Genomic DNA, 23,266 nt, shown 5'->3' with positions numbered 1-23,266 from the left:
CACTATATGTTAATCATACTTGGGTTAATTTCTATTCTCCATTATCATTACCTGCCTCTGTTGCATAATTCTTAGGAGAAAGGACACTGCAGGTTTTCTTGGTCATTGTTTGCATACATTTAATGTCTGTCTCAAAAGAGGGGAGATGTCGTGAATGTGGTATTTGGGCGACTGTTTTGTGTATGCGCGCATTGATTTGAGTTCATGTGCACTGGTCAAGAAGGGAGATCTGGGGGGTGTGGTAGGTAACTGCTGGTGTGTGAGCTGCAGGAGAAATAAAGAGCGTCAACAAGAAGCAACATTGCCAGTTATTCTTCTAATATGACTAACACAGTGACGATCGGTAACACACAACGGCACGCAAAAGCATACACACGAAATGGAATATTAGATTACCTGTCAAAAACAGCCACTTGCGTGTCCAAAGTTAGTACAAGACTGGCCCGAAATGCCCTCTATCTTGAATACGCCGACCAATATATATTACATTTTTGGCTCTTCTTTGGGATTTTAGACATACAGTGTCTTTTTATCTTCCTCTGATTTACTCTGTTTGTTTTTTAGCAGTATATGCTGTAAGGGCAAGCGCAAGTATTGCGATCTTTCCAGGTGTGCTTTACTGGAGACAAGTTTGCACTGTGCACATGCTTCACTATATTTTGCGGCAGCCAATGAGGAGGCTCCTTTTGTGGGCTGTGCTCACCCCTCCTTTCTCTAAATCTTGTGATTGGTTCTGGAGGGGTTGACCGCCTTCCGGGTTATTTTTTTTACTAAGATACTTACATTTTAAGGCTCAGACAGCACACAGACGTACATTTTTTTTTTCCAGAAATGATTACGGTTACGATATATATACTGTATGATGCTGCGGATAGGATTTTTCTTTACGTAAAGAATATAACTTAGGTACTCCAGCTTTAAGAGACATAATCCTCTGTGCACAATCTTAGTAGATCAGCTTTGCATCTGCTGTCAAGTTTGCATATCTTTTAGAACAGACAAAACATTTGTAGATCTGACCCTTTAGTAGAGCACCTATGCTCTATCAAATTTGCACATATTGTAATCCACACAAACCTTTAGTAGTTTAGGCACCAAGTCTGCCAGATATTAAGAATATGAAGTATCATTAGTGTCGCCAATTTAGCAACCAGAGCCCTCTCGAGGGCCAAGGGACAGATCTAATGTAAAATTTTAAAGACTCTGACATGAGAGCACATTTCGATCTTCTCAACGAGAACTGGGTGATGCTGTGGACCCCTTTCCTATCTAAAAGAAAAAAAGACAAAAAAAGCAACTGAAAGACTTTTATTTTTACTTCTACACATATCTGGTTTGCTTTCCACTTTTTTTTAACTCACCTTTTGCAAATGCATCATGGCCAATTATGCAAATTAAACTATTTCGTCATTACGTTACAAACAACCAAAACTTACCACTACAACAAATAGATTGCAGTCTTGTGGTAAACACTCGACTTTATTGAAATATAATTTTTAAAAAATTCTGGTACGTATATATTGAGCATCTGCCAATAGAGTCCAATTGAAATACAGTATAGATTGCACAGGGCATAATAATTAAGTGGTAGTCCTTAAATATGGTTAGTCTATCTTACACAGTCACTACGTTTCCATGCACTAAATTAGTCTGATTTCTCAAATAGTTCACTTTTTTTCTATTTTCACACCTACGTGTGAAGTCCAAGTGTCCATGCACACTCTTTAATGCGACTGTTGGTCATACGCCGTATGCCTCCCGTACACTTTTAGAGCAGATAAATATATTGCTTTTCCGGTTGACTTATGACATCACACTGATGTCCGCTGTAATATTGACACAGACTATATATACAAATATGTCTCTAATGGCTATGCTGATGTTAAAAAGCAGACAGCATCAATAAATTATCTTAGATTGCGCTACGAACATGACGCTACCAGGAATTTATCGGAGCGGATGCAGCTCCAAAGCAAAGAAAGACCAATGAGATAATTTTTTCAAATGAATTTTCGGACGGAGAATCATGAAAACAAAACTTTTGAATGTCTCTGAGTTCACTCATAAGGCTATGTGGATTGATGGAAGGAGTTTTAAATCCAAAGGAAAAGACCGTTCATGCCCTGGCCGATACTGTTCCAGATGAATGTTTGATATTTTTCTGGACTATCTTGCCGGTTGTGTGGATTACAGTTATTGTTAATCGGGTTAGGGTACACAAATGTAGCATGAAGAGGTTTGTGTACACATTATTATATATATATATATATATATATATATATATATATATATATATATATATATATATATATATATATATATATATATATATATATATATATATATATATATATAATTTCCGTTTCTATTCTGTTCTTTTAATTTGTGAAGCAAATACACAGTCTACTCTTCATTACATTGTTGCCCACGTTTTTATTGAATGGTATCTCCTTCCAGGTTGTATCCCGCATGTTGAGACTGGCGCATGCAGGATACGAAAGGTTCCCTCTGTGCACACACCCCTCAAGAGACCTGGGGCCGTATTTATCAAGCTTCTTAGAATTACTCCTAAGAAGTCTGCTAAGAGTTGGTTTATGAATAAAGAAATTCTTTGCTGAAAGCTGCACTTAAAAGTTAGTTATCAAGCGTCTTACTCACACTTTCAGCGAAGTGTAGGACCAAATCTTAAGTGTCACACTCAGAGCTGAATTACGACATTACTATGTGCCGTGAACGGAATTTTAGGTGACGTAATTTCTGTGTCCATAGAAGTGACCAATCACGGAAGGGAATCCCTCGTCTAAGAATAAATAAATATCTTAGAAATATTTAAGTGGACAATGGGAGTGTATATTTTGACAATAAACTACAAAATAATACAAAACAAACAAACAATATTGGCAATGAATCAAAAATAAATGTTTCCTTTTCTTTCCAATTCATTAATTAGGCAACTAATTTGAAACTGAAAGCGTGATGTTGCTGATGAGATGACACCCCTTATTAAATCTGTGACAAAAATTATACCCGCTCAGTCTAAACGATACCGTTTGATCAGCTGCTCGTCATCAAACAAAGCCAGGACATCCTTCCGCTCCCTGAACGTTCGCGCACGTCTCTCTCGCCTCAGTGCCATCCCCCGCTGGCAACTCCTAACCACTTAGGACACCTCTGAAGGTCTCTTGAATATCGTGGAGAGTAGGAGTGATTCTTAGACTTAAGAAAGTTGATAAATAGCTTTTATTCTTAAGTTTGAGAGTAGGACTAAATTTTGCAAATTCTCAGGACTTAAGTGTAAAATGGCACTCTAAAACGCTTGATAAATACGGCTCCTGGTTTTCCAATCACATAATCCAGGGGCTGTACTTATCAAGCTTCTTAGAGTGCCATTTTACACTTAAGTCCTGAGAATTTGCGAAATTTAGTCCTACTCTCAAACTTAAGAATAAAAGCTTTTTATCAACGTTCTTAAGTCTAAGAATCACTCCTACTCTCCACGATATTTAAGAGACCTTCAGAGGTGTCTTAAGTGGTTAGGAGTTGCCAGCAGGGGATGGCACTGAGGCGAGAAAGATGTGCGCGAACGTTCAGGGAGCGGAACGATGTCCTGGATTTGTTTGATGACGAGCAGCTGATCAAACAGTATCGTTTAGACAGAGCGGGTATTATTTTTGTCACAGATTTAATACTTTTCGATTCCTTGTTGATTTCTGCATGTGGCTGCAGTGGGCTAGTATATATAGAGCCACCCACACCAGTTTCAAATTAGTTGCCTAATTAATGAATTGGAAAGAAAATTTTATGAGAGTAGCGTATGTGTGTGGCCGTGAGGTGAGTGACGTCAGTGAGTGTGTGGGCAAGAGAAGAGAGGGAGCGGTAGCGTGAGTGCCGGCGGGGACTAGTTTGTTTTGTATTATTTTGTAGTTTATTGTCAAAATATACACTCCCATTGTCCACTTAAATATTTCCAAGATATTTCTTTATTCTTAGACAACGGATTCCCTTCCGTGATTGGTCATTTCTATGGACACAGAAATGACGTCACCTAAAATTCCGTTTACGGCACATAGTAATGTCGTAATTCAGCTCTGAGTGTGACACTTAAGATTCAGTCCTACACTTCGCTGAAAGTATGAGTAAGACGCTTGATAACTAACTTTTAAGTGCAGCTTTCAGCGAAGAATTTATTTACTCTTAAGTCAACTCTTAGCAGACTTCTTAGGAGTAATTCTAAGAAGCTTGATAAGTACGGCCCCAGGTGTGTTAGTCCGACTTTTCAAAAACCGAACACGATCAGATTGTGTTTTCATGAGGTGTAGAATGCTTATTTAGAGCCAAACTCTTTGATAAATATGCAATAATTGAATTAATGGACACATACTGAGTGTGTAAATTACATATTTCTATTGTAGAACCATGACACATTTCCACCACAATATGAGAGTAACATGGGACATCCTAATCAGCATTAATAAAAATTACCCTCATTACTTCTCAGACAGAAAATTACAATATGAAAGAAGGAGCTAAAAGATTTAATAACTACTTTGTAAATATCGGACCAAATCTGAGGGAAAGGATTCCAAATCCTGTGTCAGTTGAGGACTTGCAAGACACTACAGACTGATATCCCAACTCAATGTTCCTCACGGATGTGACAATAGAGGACAATAATAATGATTTTTAATACTGGAGACAAACACCATTTTACTAACGCTAGACTTTTTTCCTTACGTCCACAATTTTACAAAATGATTTTAAAAACTGATTAACAATAGATTTGACAAATTCAGACATTTTTGTGAGTTTTTTTAATTGCCTTTTTCTGGAAAAAGGGACCCAAGCACACATACTGTGAGTTATCAATACTTTCTACACCTATTATTTTTTTGTGATGGAGTGATTGGATCACATACTTACTTGTTGGTAACAAAAAACATTGATGAAGTTTGGTTCTTTTATGAATTTATTATGGGTCTACTGAAAATGTGACCAAATGAATGTAATATATTGTATAGTAACACCCAGAAGAAGTCACACAAAGTCTGATGCTATTTTTACCTTGTATTGCCAATCTAAAGATAACAAACGGCCCAATTACAACAGGTTTACCTCCCGTGCAAACGCTTTTGTCTCTGTGCATCCCCAGACACACAACAACACTTCATACACGCGTGTATATACCCGGTATATGTACACACATTTTTTATATATATATATATATAAAACGGCGTGGCGAAGTTGGTAGAGTGGCCGTGCCAGCAATCGGAGGGTTGCTGGTTACTGGGGTTCAATCCCCACCTTCTACTATCCTAGTCACGTCCGTTGTGTCCTTGGGCAAGACACTTCACCCTTGCTCCTGATGGTTGCTGGTTAGCGCCTTGCATGGCAGCTCCCGCCATCAGTGTGTGAATGTGGAAATACTGTCAAAGCGCTTTGAGTACCTTGAAGGTAGAAAAGCGCTATACAAGAATTCTTAGAAATGAAGGCTATTCCACAAAATTGTTTGGGTGACCCCAAACTTTTGAACGGTAGTGTATATATATATATACCTGTGTATATATATATATGTATGTATGTATATGTATGTATGTATGTATGTATATATATATATGTATGTATATATATATATATATATATATATATATATATATATATATATATATATATATATATATATATATATATATATATATATATATATATATATATATATATATATATACGTACAGTCGTTTTTTACATAAAGTTTACATACACTTCTAAAGAACATAATGTCCTGGCTGTCTTGTTTGTCACCAAAAACATTCATTAATTTTTCTTCTTTTATGAATTTATTATGAGTCTACTGAAAATGTGACCAAATCTGCTGGGTCAAAAGTATACATACAGCAATGTTGATATTTGGTTACATGTCCTTTGGCAAGTTTCACTGCAATAAGGCGCTTTTGGTAGCCATTCACAAGCTTCTGGCAAGCTTCTGGTTGAATTTATTAACATTCCTCTTGACAAAATTGGTGCAGTTCAGCTAAATTTGTTGGAAAATGGATGGATGTATATTTACAGAGACACATTTTTTCTCTCAATGTTGCCCCCGAGTCAAAATAATTGCTCAGGTCTGCTCTATATAAATGACTTAAAGTTAGTAATATTTTTGGATGACATGACTGCAGTTTGTTCAGGAGAGAACATACAGAAGCTAATACAAATAATGACAGAGGAAATTAACAAATTTAAAGAGATGGTTTGACAATACAGACTATATTTAACCTCAATAAAACTAAAATAATGCTATTTGGAAACAGTATAAGAGCAAGTCAAACACAAATAGAGTAGACATTGACAGGGTAAAAAAACGTTTTAGGTGTATTAATACACGATAACATTATTAGAAATCTCATATAAAAATATAAAATAAATATGTCAAAAATCACCTCATATTCTCTACTGCTCACTAGTGTTACCATATCTGAGTTATTGTATAGAAATATGGGAAAATAATCACAAAAGTACACTTATTTCACTAACCGTGTTACACAAAAGGTTAGTTAGAATAATACATATTGTTGAATAGCGAGAATATTCAACGGGCTTAAACCATAAACCATTAAATTGCCAAAGGAAAAAAAAAGTTTCCTCAACACCAAATTTCCGTTCAAAAAAATAGATTTTTGGAATACCCAACATTTTTGAAGAGCTGTTTGTATGCTGAAAATTGCTGATTGTTTAATTCTGTTTGAATCATTAGGAAAATAGAACAAACAAAGAGAAGTTAGTGAAGTTTAAATTCTCTCTTAATTTCTCAGTGAAAGAGGCCTGAAATGTAATGACACAATTCAGGCATGTGCAGCAAATGAGCATACTGCTGTAGGTTTATTAGGTACTTTACTGTATATAATTTTGTTGATCCAATTCAAGATTGTTTTGGCCTTAATAGAGATACATTTTAGTTTAATATTTGACTGGATCAGTTAAAATATCAAAATACTCCCTTTGCAACGTCTTGATGATATTGTCATTGACTGTGTGTGTCTGCTTATTCCACAGGGTCGTCAAAGAAGAGATTTCCGATGACAACGCCAGGCTTCCTTGCTTTAACGGGAGAGTGGTGTCCTGGGTAAGTGATATGATGATACATGTTTGTGTAGAACACTTGTGGAGCATGCAAATATGACCGCCTCCATGGAGCTTTTTTTAAACACTCTGCAGTTTGTGCTTATATACTACTGTATTGGTCTCTTTTTTGCTATTGGATGTTAAACCGCTAGAAAACACATTCAGCACTTGATCAATTTTACCACTAAACAGATCTCTTACCGCCAGTGCAACCTATTTGTAATTCTATTGACTGCAGTAGTTTTATAGTGTTCTGGAATTACCAGAGTGTCTCCAGAGGACAATAGAGGATGGCAAATTAAATCAAGCCGTCATGATAGCAGGGAATTTACATTTTAACCGTCCCACTCTCATTCAGGACTAAAGACATGGGTTAAAGCTGTGGCCTAAAAATTGATGAGAAAGATTGAATGGCAGGCTGCACATTTAATTTTGTTAGTGGCTTTCAACTGTGGGGTTTTGTCCAGCATACAAATGCGGTATTTTATTGGTCACGGTAGTGTAAATAATAAAGCGGCTTCCATTCTTTCCACAAGTCTCACACTAGTTTGTGTTTTATCACTTGAAATTGAAATTAAGAATTAGCACTACTGCTAGAGTAGCCTACAATTGCCAATTATTCGGGCTTTGCATGCAACAACAAGTTGTTAATCTACAGTATAAGATAACATTCATATTATGACTGGTGGTTATTTTATTGTCTTCCCTGAGGCTCACTGTACAAAGTAGTATTGAAACATTGTTGAAGCAACTATTGGGTACACAACGTGGGTCACAGCAGCCCAACATCACTTATTGAATGGTTTTATATGAATTAATTTTCACCCACCTACTCATGACATAACTACAGTTATGATGCAATTATTTTCTTATTGTAGTTGGTGGATTTGCCACTTAGGAATAAACCATTTTTAACCAAGTAAACTACATAACCAAATGTCCCAACTTAAATATATTTTTCATAAATCGCCATTCAGAAAATCTGAGGAGAAATATTTTCTAATAATTTATTTTGATATTTTTTTCAAAAACTGAATGAGGCTAGTAGGCTTGTGGAAAATTGCATGGTTTCAGCCATTTTTCCAATATTATATGAGTAATTGTATTATCAGTTTTAAGATATGATCTTTTCATACATGTAACATTTGTTTTAAGTAGAGTGGTATTTCTTTGCTCTAAAGTCCCACATTCATTTGTCTGATTTTAAGCCATTGCTGAGTGACAGCAATACAAAATACATTTGCATTTCAATGCATGTGCTACAAACGAAACAAACTGGTTGCTTTATAACATTGTGTCTTGGAATAAACATTGGTTATTTTAGCATGCAGCAAGTTTAAAAGGGCACTGCAGAGACATAAACGTTGTTCTGGTTCGTTTCTAAAAGCCATTCACAATGTTATTTTAGGGTCAAAATAGTATTTGCTATTGCATGTTGTTTCTTGAGTATCATAAAAGCACATTTAATTTGAAATGTTATGAGCATGGAAATAATAATGTGCTGTAGCTTGCGCCGTTAGTACACAGGGATATGCAGAATTCCTTAGTGTCCTTACTGCACACATGTACCGTAAACTTGTGGCACCAATGAATTGTATCACATGCAATAGAATAATACATTTACTAACATTGTTAGTCCTATTTCTTCTTCAGTTATTATTGAAGCTCAGATGAAAGGAGAATCACTATAGCTTTGTAGGAAGTGTATAGATGTGTGGGATGGATTTTGCCTTGTGGGGCTCAAGACTGCTGACTAACATTGACTCATAATTTGTGTGGCAGGATCTTTCATTTTTTTCTAAAACTATCTTTTGCTCCCTCTCATAGTTAGTGCTAGCAGAGAGCGCTCACTCTGATGGAGGATCTCAGTGCACAGAGAGCCACCCAGAGCTCCCACCTCCTCTTGAGAGAACAGGCGGGATCGGTGACTCCCGGCCCCCGTCTTTCCAGTGAGTAGGCCAATCGCTGCTTGTCATGTATGCACAATTAAAAACACACGCCAGACAGTGGCAGATTCATTTAAGATCACAATCCTGGGTGACCTTTTACCCTGCAGTGTGCCCATTTGAGCTCAGTACAGAGAAACATCACAGGCTTCGTTGGCTGTGAACTTGGTGTGCGCCTGCCTGTGAATATACCACATATGTGCTAAAGCTGAAGTACAGAAATACACTCCAGGGCAACTATTTTCACAACCCCCCCTATACACACACACACACACACAATTGCTTACACGCGCACGCTCAAGCACACACACACTTGTTCACAATGGAGAAAGGCGCTCGTCTGCTCATAAATGTAAAAATGATGTGCACACCACCGGTGCAGCCTTTAGATAGCCTTTATAGCAACTATCCTTCATTAAAAAGCTGTATCCACTCAGAACAGTCATCCATATGTAACTAACAGGCGTTCATGTGGCGTTCTTAGAAGCCTTAGATGCCAGTACCTGGAGAACATTCCGCCTTTTTTTAAAGGAGATGGTCCAAGCTTAAATATAGCTTGAAGGGCTAGGGGTATTAGGGTGAGGGTTGTTTGCACTGCAGGGCAAATGCAATATGGCCAAAGCTCTATATTGGGGAACAAGCAATATGTCATGTCCTGGTGTATCTCTTTATCCAGCATTTGACATCTCAGCTCGTGTTTGCCCTCTCTGGGCAGTTCCCTGCTGCTTGTCTGACAGCTTCCCTGATGATTTTATTGTTCCCGCTCAGCTCTAGCCAGGTCTTCTGCCACCTTGTGGTTCAAATTGACAGTGCATCGACCTTCACATCATTATTCCCCCTCCCTCCTCTTTCTCCCTTGCTCGTCCTTTTCTCTTTTCCTCTTTGAGCCAGACAGGCAAGCCTTTCTCTCAGAGACGCCGCGTGGTGAATTCCCTATAGTGAACCTCCTCGCTCTCCGAGATGAATCCACTCTTCCAGCCTTTACTGCTCTCTCTAAATAGCTGGAATAATATTACCACTTAATTTTCCTTTTGTGCTTTATTCAGGCAGTTCATGTGTTTCTTGGTGTGAATGGCTTTATTTGATGAGTTTGCAGAGTAGGTGTTTCGGGCTGAGAATGGACACAACTGATGTGTCTCTGCCCAGTAATCCGGATTAACAGACATTAAAAGCACCCATCTCCATTTCCCAAGAGGGGGGGGGGGGGGAGAGGACATTGGCAGCAAAGGGGCTGGTGGATTTAAAAGGGGGTTGGGCATTTCTTCACTGCTGGAGTTTAACCTTGAATAATCTAATCGTGGATTAAGAAGCAGAGACAGCCTCATGGCCAGGCAGACACCACCGGTCGTTGCCCTCATCCATAATTATTGAGAGTAGAAATGTACCTACATACTGTACTGTGACCCTGGTTTGATTTACGCACACACTTGCTTTAACCAGCTGCGAACACTAGCATTGTTAACTAGAAAAGCACTTGGAGAGCGCAGTACTCCGCCAGGCCCTACCTCCCAATTGTAAAGTAAAAGTCTTGAATCCGGATGGCGATCCAGATCACCCCCAAATAGTAATCACTTGTTTTTATCCCATTTCTTACACTTCTTGAAAGTTTATTTAAAATCTGCCTGAATATTTTTGAGGTCTTTATCACGAAATGATAGAAACAGAGTGGAGCCTTCATCCACTCTTTGTCTCTGTGGTTGGAGGCGGGTCCGCAAACCTACACACAAACAAGCTCATAACCTAACTTAAGGCATCGTACTAGAAATGATACAGATAAATCCGAAAATGAAATGACTTGTTTGTTATCCCAATTTGGACATTTCCTGAAAGTTAGATGAAAATTCACCCACAACCTTTTTTAGCTATCTTTACATGAATGAAAGAAACAGAGTGAACGCTCGTCAGTTATCCGCTCTCTTTGTCTCTGTTGGGCCGCTAGCGGACATACATACACACGTACGCAGGCACGCATGCACGCATGCACACGCACAAACAAAAACGCAAAACGGACATTTTTGTATTGTCAATGAAAATACGCCTGACTAACACACAGAGGAGATAACCACCTGGTGGAGGTAATAACTGTAAGCATTGCATATTGATCAGCATTCCTTTCAGAGTGTTACCACAGTATTGTGGTCATTGTTAGCTTCTTGTGGATGCATATTTCCTTCTGTTAATGCACACTGAATGTGCCAATGTACATGTATGAGCATAGATATGCATTGTGAAAGAAACATGTTTACCAAAGAGTGTGTGACAGACAGGCACTAAACTGACAATGTTGAGCAGAGTTCTCACCAGCGTCAGGTTTCGTAAAGTCTCTTGACCCATCAGTGCCTGCGGCCACAGCATCTCTGATGCTCTGACAGAATAACAATCTGCCCTGTAGCCTTTCCATAACAGCCATGACTTCTCTCAGACACCAAGAACACTGTCTGCTTATTGCTCTACACACACCTGCTCTCGCACTGCACATCATCATTGTCATTCTGTCCACTGTGTCATGCTTCAAATCATGCTGTAGGCACCATCTGGGCTTTCAATAGGGCTCATTAATGCCAGCATTGTCCAGAGTAACACGGTTTGTGGCTATGTGGTCTTTAATGATGGTGGAAAACGCAGCATATATCGCAGAACAATGACTGGATCTACTAAATTTGAAAGTCCTAAAGATGCAGATAATATTACAAACTGTTATAGGTGCTTAGAATATGTGTAGGTCAAAACACACCTCACCCCTCTCTACCTTTCAGTTTCTGACTAAAGTTGTTCTGGTTTTAGTGCCAACGCGGTGAGCAGTCGTGATGGCCTCGACACCGAGACAGGCACAGAGTCTCTCCTCAGCCACCGCCGGGAACGTGAAAGAGAGCGCACTCGGAGGAGAGCTCGTGAAACTGAAAGTAAGTATGACTTTTGAGCAAAGTTCAGTTATTGGGCATTTTACTTTTCGCTTCCTCTTCATATTAATTCCCACTGTATATTTAGGTAATGTGCTGTTTTGTATCTTAAAGTAGCCATATGTAGTAATGTGGACTGAAATGGTACTGCAATTACAGTCAAAATTCTGTAGTCCACTCCCACTCTCCATGACCATACTTGCCAACCCTCACAGTTTTAGCGGGAGACTCCCGGAATTCAGCGCCTCTCCCGATAACCTCCCGGAAGAAATTTTCTCCCGATAAACTCCCGGAATTCAGCCGGAACTGGAGGCCACGCCCCCTCCAGCTCAATGCGGACCTGAGTGGGGACAGCGGCGACAGTCTGTTTTCACGTCCGCTTTCCCATAATATAAACAGCGTGCCTGCCCAATCACGTTATAACTGTAGAATGATCGAGGGCAAGTTCTTGGTTTCTTATGTGGGTTTATTGTTAGGCAGTTTCATTAACGTCCTCCCAGCGCGGTAACAACACACAACAACAGCAGTCACGTTTTCGTCTACCGTAAAGCAGTTCGTCTGCCGTAAACAGCAATGTTGTGACACTCTTAAACAGGACAATACTGCCATCTACTGGATAGCCTCCGGAACACTGAAATTCAAGTATTTCTTTTATTTATGTGTATAATAAAATATATATGTATATATATATATATATATATATATATATATATATATATATATATATATATATATATATATATATATATATATATATATATATATATATATATATATATATATATATATATATATATATATATATTTATATATATATATATATATATATATAATGTCTTGATTAGATTATCCAAAAAAAATAGTGCTCGATACCGTGGTAGAGCGTAATATGTATGTGTGGGAAAAAATCACAAGACTATTTCATCTCTACAGGCCTGTTTCATGAGGGTTTCCTCAATCATCAGGAGGGTTTCCTCAATCATCTCCTGATGATTGAGGAAACCCTCCTGATGATTGAGGAAACCCTCATGAAACAGGCCTGTAGAGATGAAATAGTCTTATGATTTTTTCCCACACATACATATATATATATATATATATATATATATATACATATATATATATATATATATATATATATCTATATATATATATATATATATATATATATATACATACATATATATATATACATATATATATACATATATATATATATATATACATATATGTATATGTGTATGTGTATCTATGAAATACTCGAGTTGGTGAATTCTAGCTGTAAATATACTCCTCCCCTCTTAACCACGCCCCCAACCACACCCCCGCCCCACGCCCCACCCCACCACCCACCTCCCGGAATCGGAGGTCTCAAGGTTGGCAAGTATGTCCATGACTAATGTTGCGAGATACGGAGCCGAATCCGAATCATACTCCAAGGAACTTCAAATAGCAATCGACGAGTCCTATGCTCTAGGTTTCTCTTGTTTATGCTTCTTGCAAGAGAGTTTTCTTAGTAATTATGCAACATTTTACTAATGTTGATTAGCCAAATGTATTTGTGAAGTTACGCAGTAATATTTTAGTCGGGAGTTGGGACAGATTGTTGGCATTACCCTGCTAAAGTGTCTAGTTTGACCGCACGGACCACCATCAAAATATATTATGTATATAGTGTTACCATTTCTTATTGTGCAGAAATATGGGGAAATAGCTACAAATGTGCACTTCATTCACTAGCCGTGTTACAAAAAAGATCAGTTAGACTGACACATAATGTTGGATATAAAGAACATAAAAACACTTTATTTATTGAATCAAAAATATTGAAACTCCACGATTTGGTAAAATTGCAAACAGCTAATTTATGTACAAAGCAAACTACAACCTGCTACCCAAGAATGTACAACAATTCTTCTCAACTAAAGAAGAGAAATATAACCTTTGAGGAAACATTAACATAAAACATTTGTATGCACATACAATATTTAACACCTTTAGCATATCAGTATGTGGAATTAAACTAAGGAATGGATTAAGCAAAGAAGTTAAACAATGTAATCCTCACCTTCTACCATCCTAGTCACGTCCGTTGTGTCCTTGGGCAAGACACTTCACCCTTGCTCCTGATGGCTGCTGGTTAGCGCCTTGCATGGCAGCTCCCGCCATCAGTGTGTGAATGTGTGTGTGAATGGGTGAATGTGGAAATACTGTCAAAGCGCTTTGAGTACCTTGAAGGTAGAAAAGCGCTATACAAGTAAGGCTGAAACGACGCGTCGACGTAGTCGACGTCATCGGTTACGTAAATACGTCGACGCCGTTTTTGTGCGTCGACGCGTCGCATAATGACGTCACACTACCGTCATGGCGAAGCGCAAAGCAGACGATCAAAGAAGACGATGCGAGCGGTGCGAGCGAGGGGGGAAAAGCATGCCAAAAGTGGTCAAAAGTGTGGGAGTATTTCAATAAACGGCCTAATAATGTTGTTGTATGCACACTGTGTCGAGCGGAAATGGCCTATCATAGCAGCACAACGGCTATGGACGAACATTTGAAAAGAAAACCATCAACTAGTCAATCGTCCGCGCGAGCATACGTTGTCATCATTACACAAAAACATGAATGTGTCATTTGTATCTGCTAGGGGTGTAACGGTACGTGTTTTGTATTTAACCGTTTCGGTACGGGGCTTTTGGTTCGGTACGGGGGTGTACCGAACGAGTTTCTAAGCTAAAGCTAACTTTAGCTGCTAAAGTCTTAACAAGCTGCTTTGCTCCTTCTGCCTCTGTCTCAGCACGCAGCATTGTCCCACCCACACAACCATCTGATTGGTACACACGCAGCATTGTCCCACCCACACAACCATCTGATTGGTACACACGCAGCATTGTCCCACCCACACAACCATCTGATTGGTACACACGCAGCATTGTCCCACCCACACAACCATCTGATTGGTACACACGAAGCATTATCAGCCAATCAGCAGTGCGTATTCAGAGCGCATGTAGTCAGCGCTTTAGGGTGGAGCAGATAGGTGTTTAGCAGGTGAGCATCAGGCAGCGGACTCTCCCCAAATGATAATAAACACCTCCCAGTCAACTACTAGTAACATCACTATGAGCCGGTTGACCTTCTAGAAACTTAAACTGCAGCTCAGCTCACTCGCAATCCTGGCTTGAGGTGAAGGCTACCGGTAATTAGCTCTCAGTTCCAGCCACATCGTCCCCTTCTGAGCGCCTATTTTCAGCTGCTGGGAATATTGTAAACAAGAAAAGAACCAAAGCATGTAGACATGCTAACCTTTCTTCATTACAACTGTTAGTCACTCACTGGAATGAGTAGAATTGGTTACTGTGTACTGTGTTGGACTGGATGTTTATTTTGCACATTTTAAAAGCAATACTTAATGTTTACAGTGCTCCAGAATATTTAGATTGGCACTTTTTTGTATTGGATGTTTATCTTTATTTTTGCACATTTTAGCAAATAAGCAATACTTTCACTTTTGTTGAAATGTTTACACTGTTGTTACAGAATATTTCGTTTTGCACTTTTTTGTATTGGATGTTTATCTTTATTTTTGCACATTTTAAAGCAAAATAAGCAATACTTTTACTTTTGAAATGCTTATACTATTGCAGAATATTAAGATTTGCACTGGATGTTGACTTTTATATTTGCACATTAAAAAGCAAATAAGCTACTTTTAATTTTGTTGAATGTTAAAAGTTTTAAATGTTTACATTGTTACAGAATATTTAGTCATGTTGTTGTCAATGTTGACTGAGTGGCCATACTTCTTTTTTTTTGTAAATAAAAGCCATGCCTTTTGAAAAAACGGGCCTACATTTATTTTTTCATCTTCATTTTGAATAAAAAAATAATCGGTAAAAGGAAAAATAATCTATAGATTAATCGGAAAAAATAATCTATAGATTAACCGATTAATCGAAAAAATAATCTATAGATTAATCGATAGAAAAATAATCGTTAGCTGCAGCCTTATATACAAGTATAACCCATTTATCATTTATCATTTATATGATCCAGTTTAAGAGGTTGTTCAAATTAATAGTGCTTACAAAGTACAAGGAAGAAGAATTATGAGAAATACCTTCAACCTTATTGAAAATGGGATATTCTTCATCTCAGTATGTTTATCATGACTGACTTAATTATATATTGCAAGAACTGCTGTATTAATCATTTACTAATGTAATTGTGTTTCAAAAAGAAGACAGTAAATTAACATGTATATTTGTAAAAAGGGGTAGGATTAAATAAGCTTTGCTTCTTCCTACTTCTTTTCAGACATGATGTAAAGAAAAAATTATATGAAATTATATGTGATGTACTGTGTGTTAATGTTCGAAATAAACTAGACTCAATCAATCAATCAATCAATCACCATCTTTCAATGCAGAGTGCGATTCTATGAGCCAACCAACGTTGCGCAAAAACCACGTTACGCATAAATCATATAGCCTATGACCATGTCAATACACAAAGTAGAAAATCCTTACATGTAATGCATTATATTGTGCCAAGCAAATACCCCCCATATGTGCCTGATAGACATACAGTACCAGAAACCGCAATTAGCCATGCTAATGTTGGAAACCCCTTTCCTCAGCGTATCAGCATATTGACAACGAAATAGGCACTGACACTAACCATATCCACGTCGGTTTTATTTGTCGAAAATATATTTTGCCCTGTCAGTTGGATGACACATGGACATACAAGCTAACGGGCATATATTTTCCCTGTTAGCCTATATGTCGATGTGTCATTGACCGGGCTAGCATGCTAAGCATTCATTGCACGAACATACTAGCTTTGTTAGTTAGACAAGATCATAGACTGTATTGGACAATATAGTTTACATACGAAATGTTCATTTCCATTTATTACAAGTAATAAGAACGTGTAAATCCCTTACTTACCTATCAAGGAGGAAATTAGCAAGTTTGGCATCAGATGAAACAATCTTCTCCGCCTTCAATCGTCTCCATCTTTCAAAGGCATGCCGATACAAATCTTCGTTTTGTTCCTGGCTTTGTCATGAATAAGTTGAGAACTGTAACGACGCCTTTTAGATTTACTAAGGTCTGACATGTTTAGTAACTTTACCAGTGGCAGTAGCTCGACAAAGAGGGCGGTGCGCAGCTGGCAACCTGAATGTGACACACTCACAGACTAATTGGTCAAAGGGTGGAGGGCAGGGCATTGAAATGAAAACGATAACAATATTTCGGGGCTTTAAATCTAATTTTGCGATGAGCATTTCCCGGCTGAACTACCGTTATCAGTTATAGAGATATTCAAAAAGAACATGATTTATTAATGCCTTTTGACATATCAGGGCCATTTAGTGATGACTTGACATGAAATTATTACATATGGCACCTTTAACAGTAAAAAGCAATCATAACCACACTATCATTCTTTTTCCTATGCTGTGTTTTGTCATGCCTCTTTAAAGTCTAGTTATTATATTGGGGATATTAGAACATTAAGCTATTTCACAATAGATTGACCTTTCTATAGTTAATCATTCATTTTTATGTGTAGTAATAATATAATGGGTACCAGCCAAACTCCATGTCAGTATTATTTTGTCATCTTTGTGCAAATCCTCTTGGTGTAATTGTTTAAATGTGTCCACTGAAGAGATTTGTGAAGCAGCAGCTCTTAATTTTCTGCTTTATAAGCTCTGTGGTCAAAATCACATGTGCTGGGCATATTGTTTTTACCATTATAGCGCTTCTCATCACACCACATGAAATAAAAATCTATTGATGTCAGACACAGCACAGCCCATCTGGATGGGTCAATAATTTGTGTGATGCGCGTCTTATCTTAAGATCAGGTCAGGTTGGCTGTTGGAAACAAAAGGATCTCTCTTGTCATCATGTTTGAGCGCCTTGTGACTGTGCTTGTGATTTTCCATACGTGCTTTAGTGCTTTCAAAGAACCTATATGTAGCTGAAAATTGCCAGCGTATCTGTCTTTTGCATCTTACATTGTAATGTTTTTATGCATTTGCCTTTAACCTACGGTTAGCAATAATTGTTTTTATTTGTTGGTTAAATGTTATAAAACATTTTCTTACCGTTACTTTGCAGCATATTTAATGACAATAATTGCACTTTTTTGTTTTGATAACGCGGATGGCATAGACCAGTGGTCCCCTGTCCATGGATCGCACAAGAAAATTAAAAAAAATATATATATATATTTTTTTTTTTTTTTAATTTAATTACATTTTTTTTAATTAAGTCAAAATAAAAAACACAAGATACACTTACACTTACAATTAGTGCAGCAACCCCAAAAACCTCCCTCCCCCATTTACACTCATTCACACTCATTCGCACAAAAGGTTGTTTCTTTCCGTTATTAATATTTATGGTTCCTACATTATATATCAATATAAATCAATACAGTCTGCAGGGATACAGTCCGTAAGCACACATGATTGTATTTTTTTACCACAAAAAAAAATCAAAAAAATTAATCCCCCCAAATTTTCAAGCGTTGACCGGTCCGCAGTTACAAAAAGGTTGGGGACCACTGGCATACACCACAGGCGTCAAACTCAGGCGTCGACAAAGTACCTGATCTTTTCTTACTAAATGTATTTGTTTTGTTTCTGTTTTGACTGAAAAAAAACTATGTACTGCATGAAATTGCATATCTTTTAAACTTAAATAGTATCCAATATTACTACAAATATATTATTATACTTACTAAAAATTTTTGGTCAAAATAAAAATACATATTTAAAAATATGCTTGACTTAAAGGCCTACTGAAAGCCACTACTACCGACCACGCAGTCTGATAGTTTATATATCAATGATGAAATCTTAACATTGCAACACATGCCAATACGGCCGGGTTAACTTATAAAGTGCAATTTTAAATTTCCCGCTAAACTTCCGGTTCGAAACGCCTCTGAGGGTTGACGTATGCGCGTGACGTCAATCATTGAAACGGAAGTATTCGGACACCATTGAAGTCAATACGAAATAGCTCTGTTTTCATCTCATTATTCCACAGTGTTCTGGACATCTGTGTTGGTGAATCTGTTGCAATTTGTTCATTGCATTATGGAGAAAGAAGCAGAGCAAGCAAAGAAGAAAGTTGTCGGTGCGAAGTGTCTATTTTGCGAGGGAAGTCAGCAACAACACGTACACAGCCGGCGCTTCTTTGTTTACATTCCCGAAAGATGCAGTCAAGATGGAAGAACTCGGACAACAGAGACTCTTACCAGGGGGACTTTGATTTGGATACACAGTTGCGATAACGTGAGTACACAGCTGCGCTTCCAAACCTTTGATCGCTTGCTATAACTAGCTCGAGCTAGTAGCTAGGAGCTAGGAGCTAGCATTAGGATTAATTTGTGGCATATTAAATATAAGCCTGGTTGTGTTGTGGCTAATAGAGTATATATATGTCTTGTGTTTATTTATTGTTGTAGTCATTCCCAGCTGAATATCAGGTCCCACCCGCGCGCTTCCAAACATTTGATTGCTTGCCCGTACGTGCGTGTCATGTACGTAACTTTGATTAAATATATAAGCTTTATGAACCTTGGGTTAGGTGAACGGTTGTTTGGGCTGAGTGAGTGTGTGTGTTATGCAGGTGTTTGAATTGTATTGGCGGGTTATATATACGGGATCCCGTCCATATTACCCGCTCGAGCTATAACTAGCTCGAGCTAGTAGCTAGGAGCTAGCATAACAAACACCTAGGTGTTTTTATGCGGGATTAATTTGTGGCATATTAAATATAAGCCTGGTTGTGTTGTGGCTAATAGAGTATATATATGTCTTGCGTTTATTTACTGTTGTAGTCATTTCCAGCTGAATATCAGGTCACCCCCGGCTCTCACAGCATCTTCCACTCCCCACTAGTCCTTCACTTGCACTTTCCTCATTTAAAAATATTTCATCCTCGCTCAAATTAATGGGGAAATCGTCGCTTTCTCGGTCCGAATCTCTCTCACTTCATGCGGCCATCATTGTAAACAATAGGGAACTTTGCGTATATGTTCAATTGACTACGTCACGCTACTTCCGGTAGGGGCAAGCCTTTTTTTATCAGATACCAAAAGTTGCGATCTTTATCGTCGTTGTTCTATACTAAATCCTTTCAGCAAAAATATGGCAATATCGCGAAATGATCAAGTATGACACATAGAATAGATCTGCTATCCCCGTTTAAATAAAAAAATTTCATTTCAGTAGGCCTTTAAAGCAAGTTATACATCCAATTGTACGCTGTAAAAATTACAAGAAATTTCACGGTGCAAAGTAGAGTGGGTTTTACAGCATATCACTGTAGATTGAAAAAAAACTCTATCACTTATTTTTTACAGTAAAATTCTGTTGACTGATCTGCCAGTTATATTACTGTAAAATCTACTATTGTTTTTACGATGTATTACTGTAAATGGAAAAACCGTACCACATTTTTTACAGTAAAAAACTGGCAGCTCAGTCGACAAAATCTAACTGTAAAAAACAGGGGTAGAGTTTTTTTCATCCATCCATCCATTTTTAACTTACAGTATTATGTTGTAAAAGCCACCATACTTTTTACTGCAAAATTCTGGCATTTGAGCTGCCAGTTTTTTTTCTGTAAAAAATAAGTCATACTGTTTTTCCAATTATCGTAATATGTTGTAAAAAAAACACTTTACGGTACAATTTTGGTGACTCCGCTGCCAGTTTTTTACAGTAAAATATATGGTTGTTGTTTTTACTGTGTATTACTGTAAATAGAAAAAGGGTACCACATTTTTTCACGGTAAAATTGCCATAATAAAAAAAAACAGTGGTACTGTTTTTCGTAAAATGTGGTAGAAACTCTGTATATTTTACAGTAAAATTCTCGTGACTGAGTTGCCATTTTTTTCTACTGTAAAATGTACAGATTTTTTTAAGGTGTACGTAAAAATTATATATGAAAATTAAATGCATTGGCAAATTCATATATTATTCGCTGATACAAGCAGCCCTCCGAGGGCAGCCATAACTGCGATGTGGCCCTCAAATAAAACGCGTTTGACACCCCTGGCATAGACAGTTTCACATGTCTTTTATCCACACTATTTTGATTATGCATGTTTTTGTCACCCTGGTCTATGATTTCTTCAAAACTGATATGGTTAACATTATGAGCAAAAATAAAACATGAAAAAATCGCCCTTTCCTGCTCTTCCATAGACAAGATAGCTGGTGTTTCCACAAGCATCTTGAGGAAAACATCAGTAGAAGAGAATGTAAATTAGAATGTCTCTTGTTTTTTACCACCCGGTCTATTCTTCTTTCTTAGTTTTTATGCTAATTCTGACTATTTTGACCCTCGAGGGTGCTTCTGGTTTTTGGGATCGCATTTGGCTAGACCCTTTTTTCCATTAAGACTTTGACCAAAGCCCTTCTTCTTCAAAACCAATCTTTAAAATGGTCGCCACAAATTACACTCCTCTCGCTTGGTCAGTTCCATTTTGCACGGGTAGATTTAACTGGATAGGTCCTTAATTTCCTCATATTTCCATCATTTGGAAATGTATGCAGGCTGACCCCTTCTTTAGTTGTATTGCTACAACCTGCAACAATGCATCTTACAGACATATTTGCTAATCCCTTCAAATTCTGCGCAGAAATATGATATGGGATGAAGAAGCTGACAAAACACATACCTTGCAATATGAAATTGCCTCCAGTCTTCTGTAGGTGACGTCAGCAGGCTCATGCAGGCCCACCCACATTTTGGAGCCGAAAGTATGCGTTCCAAAATGTGCTGAAACCTTTTAGAAAATAGGCCAAACATCACGACTGTGTTTATTTTGGGGGTAATTTTACCTTTAAATATATTTAGGCCTAGAACAGGGGTCGGCAACCCAAATGTTGAAAGGGCCATATTGGACCAAAAAGACAGAAAAAAAAAATCTTTTTGGAGCCGCAAAAAATTAAAAACCTTAATATGTGTTAAAAAGAAGGCAACCCATGCTGTGTCTATATTAGCTACACTACCGTTCAAAAGTTTGGGGTCACATTGAAATGTCCTTATTTTTGAAGGAAAAGCACTGTACTTTTCAATGAAGATAACTTTAAACTAGTCTTAACTTTAAAGAAATACACTCTATACATTGCTAATGTGGTAAATGACTATTCTAGCTGCAAATGTCTGGTTTTTGGTGCAATATCTACATAGGTGTATAGAGGCCCATTTCCAGCAACTATCACTCCAGTGTTCTAATGGTACAATGTGTTTGCTCATTGGCTCAGAAGGCTAATTGATGATTAGAAAACCCTTGTGCAATCATGTTCACACATCTGAAAACAGTTTAGCTCGTTACAGAAGCTACAAAACTGACCTTCCTTTGAGCAGATTGAGTTTCTGGAGCATCACATTTGTGGGGTCAATTAAACGCTCAAAATGGCCAGAAAAAGAGAACTTTCATCTGAAACTCGACAGTCTATTCTTGTTCTTAGAAATGAAAGCTATTCCACAAAATTGTTTGGGTGACCCCAAACTTTTGAACGGTAGTATACAGGTAAAAGCCAGTAAATTAGAATATTTTGAAAAACTTGATTTATTTCAGTAATTGCATTCAAAAGGTGTAACTTGTACATTATATTTATTCATTGCACACAGACTGATGCATTCAAATGTTTATTTCATTTAATTTTGATGATTTGAAGTGGCAACAAATGAAAATCCAAAATTCCGTGTGTCACAAAATTAGAATATTACTTAAGGCTAATACAAAAAAGGGATTTTTAGAAATGTTGGCCAACTGAAAAGTATGAAAATGAAAAATATGAGCATGTACAATACTCAATACTTGGTTGGAGCTCCTTTTGCCTCAATTACTGCGTTAATGCGGCGTGGCATGGAGTCGATGAGTTTCTGGCACTGCTCAGGTGTTATGAGAGCCCAGGTTGCTCTGATAGTGGCCTTCAACTCTTCTGCGTTTTGGGGTCTGGCATTCTGCATCTTCCTTTTCACAATACCCCACAGATTTTCTATGGGGCTAAGGTCAGGGGAGTTGGCGGGCCAATTTAGAACAGAAATACCATGGTCCGTAAACCAGGCACGGGTAGATTTTGCGCTGTGTGCAGGCGCCAAGTCCTGTTGGAACTTGAAATCTCCATCTCCATAGAGCAGGTCAGCAGCAGGAAGCATGAAGTGCTCTAAAACTTGCTGGTAGACGGCTGCGTTGACCCTGGATCTCAGGAAACAGAGTGGACCGACACCAGCAGATGACATCGCACCCCAAACCATC

The 23,266-nt window shown here is 37.9% G+C and overlaps 1 protein-coding gene across 1 annotated transcript in view; it reads left to right on the top strand.

The window, feature by feature from the left end:
- LOC133653720 (segment polarity protein dishevelled homolog DVL-1-like) overlaps window positions 1-23,266 on the top strand; it is a 79,313-nt gene that overhangs the window by 24,110 nt on the left and 31,937 nt on the right. Inside the window, exons 2-4 of the mRNA XM_062053331.1 lie at window positions 7,048-7,117; window positions 8,944-9,065; window positions 11,847-11,965. Coding sequence (XP_061909315.1) covers window positions 7,048-7,117; window positions 8,944-9,065; window positions 11,847-11,965 — 311 coding nt within the window. The remainder of the gene's footprint in view (window positions 1-7,047; window positions 7,118-8,943; window positions 9,066-11,846; window positions 11,966-23,266) is intronic.

This window comes from Entelurus aequoreus, linkage group LG07 (assembly GCF_033978785.1).
Source record: "Entelurus aequoreus isolate RoL-2023_Sb linkage group LG07, RoL_Eaeq_v1.1, whole genome shotgun sequence".
Classification (NCBI taxonomy): Eukaryota; Metazoa; Chordata; class Actinopteri; order Syngnathiformes; family Syngnathidae; genus Entelurus; species Entelurus aequoreus.
Note: the sequence above shows the minus strand (reverse complement) of the source record. Positions and strands in the feature narration are given on the sequence as shown.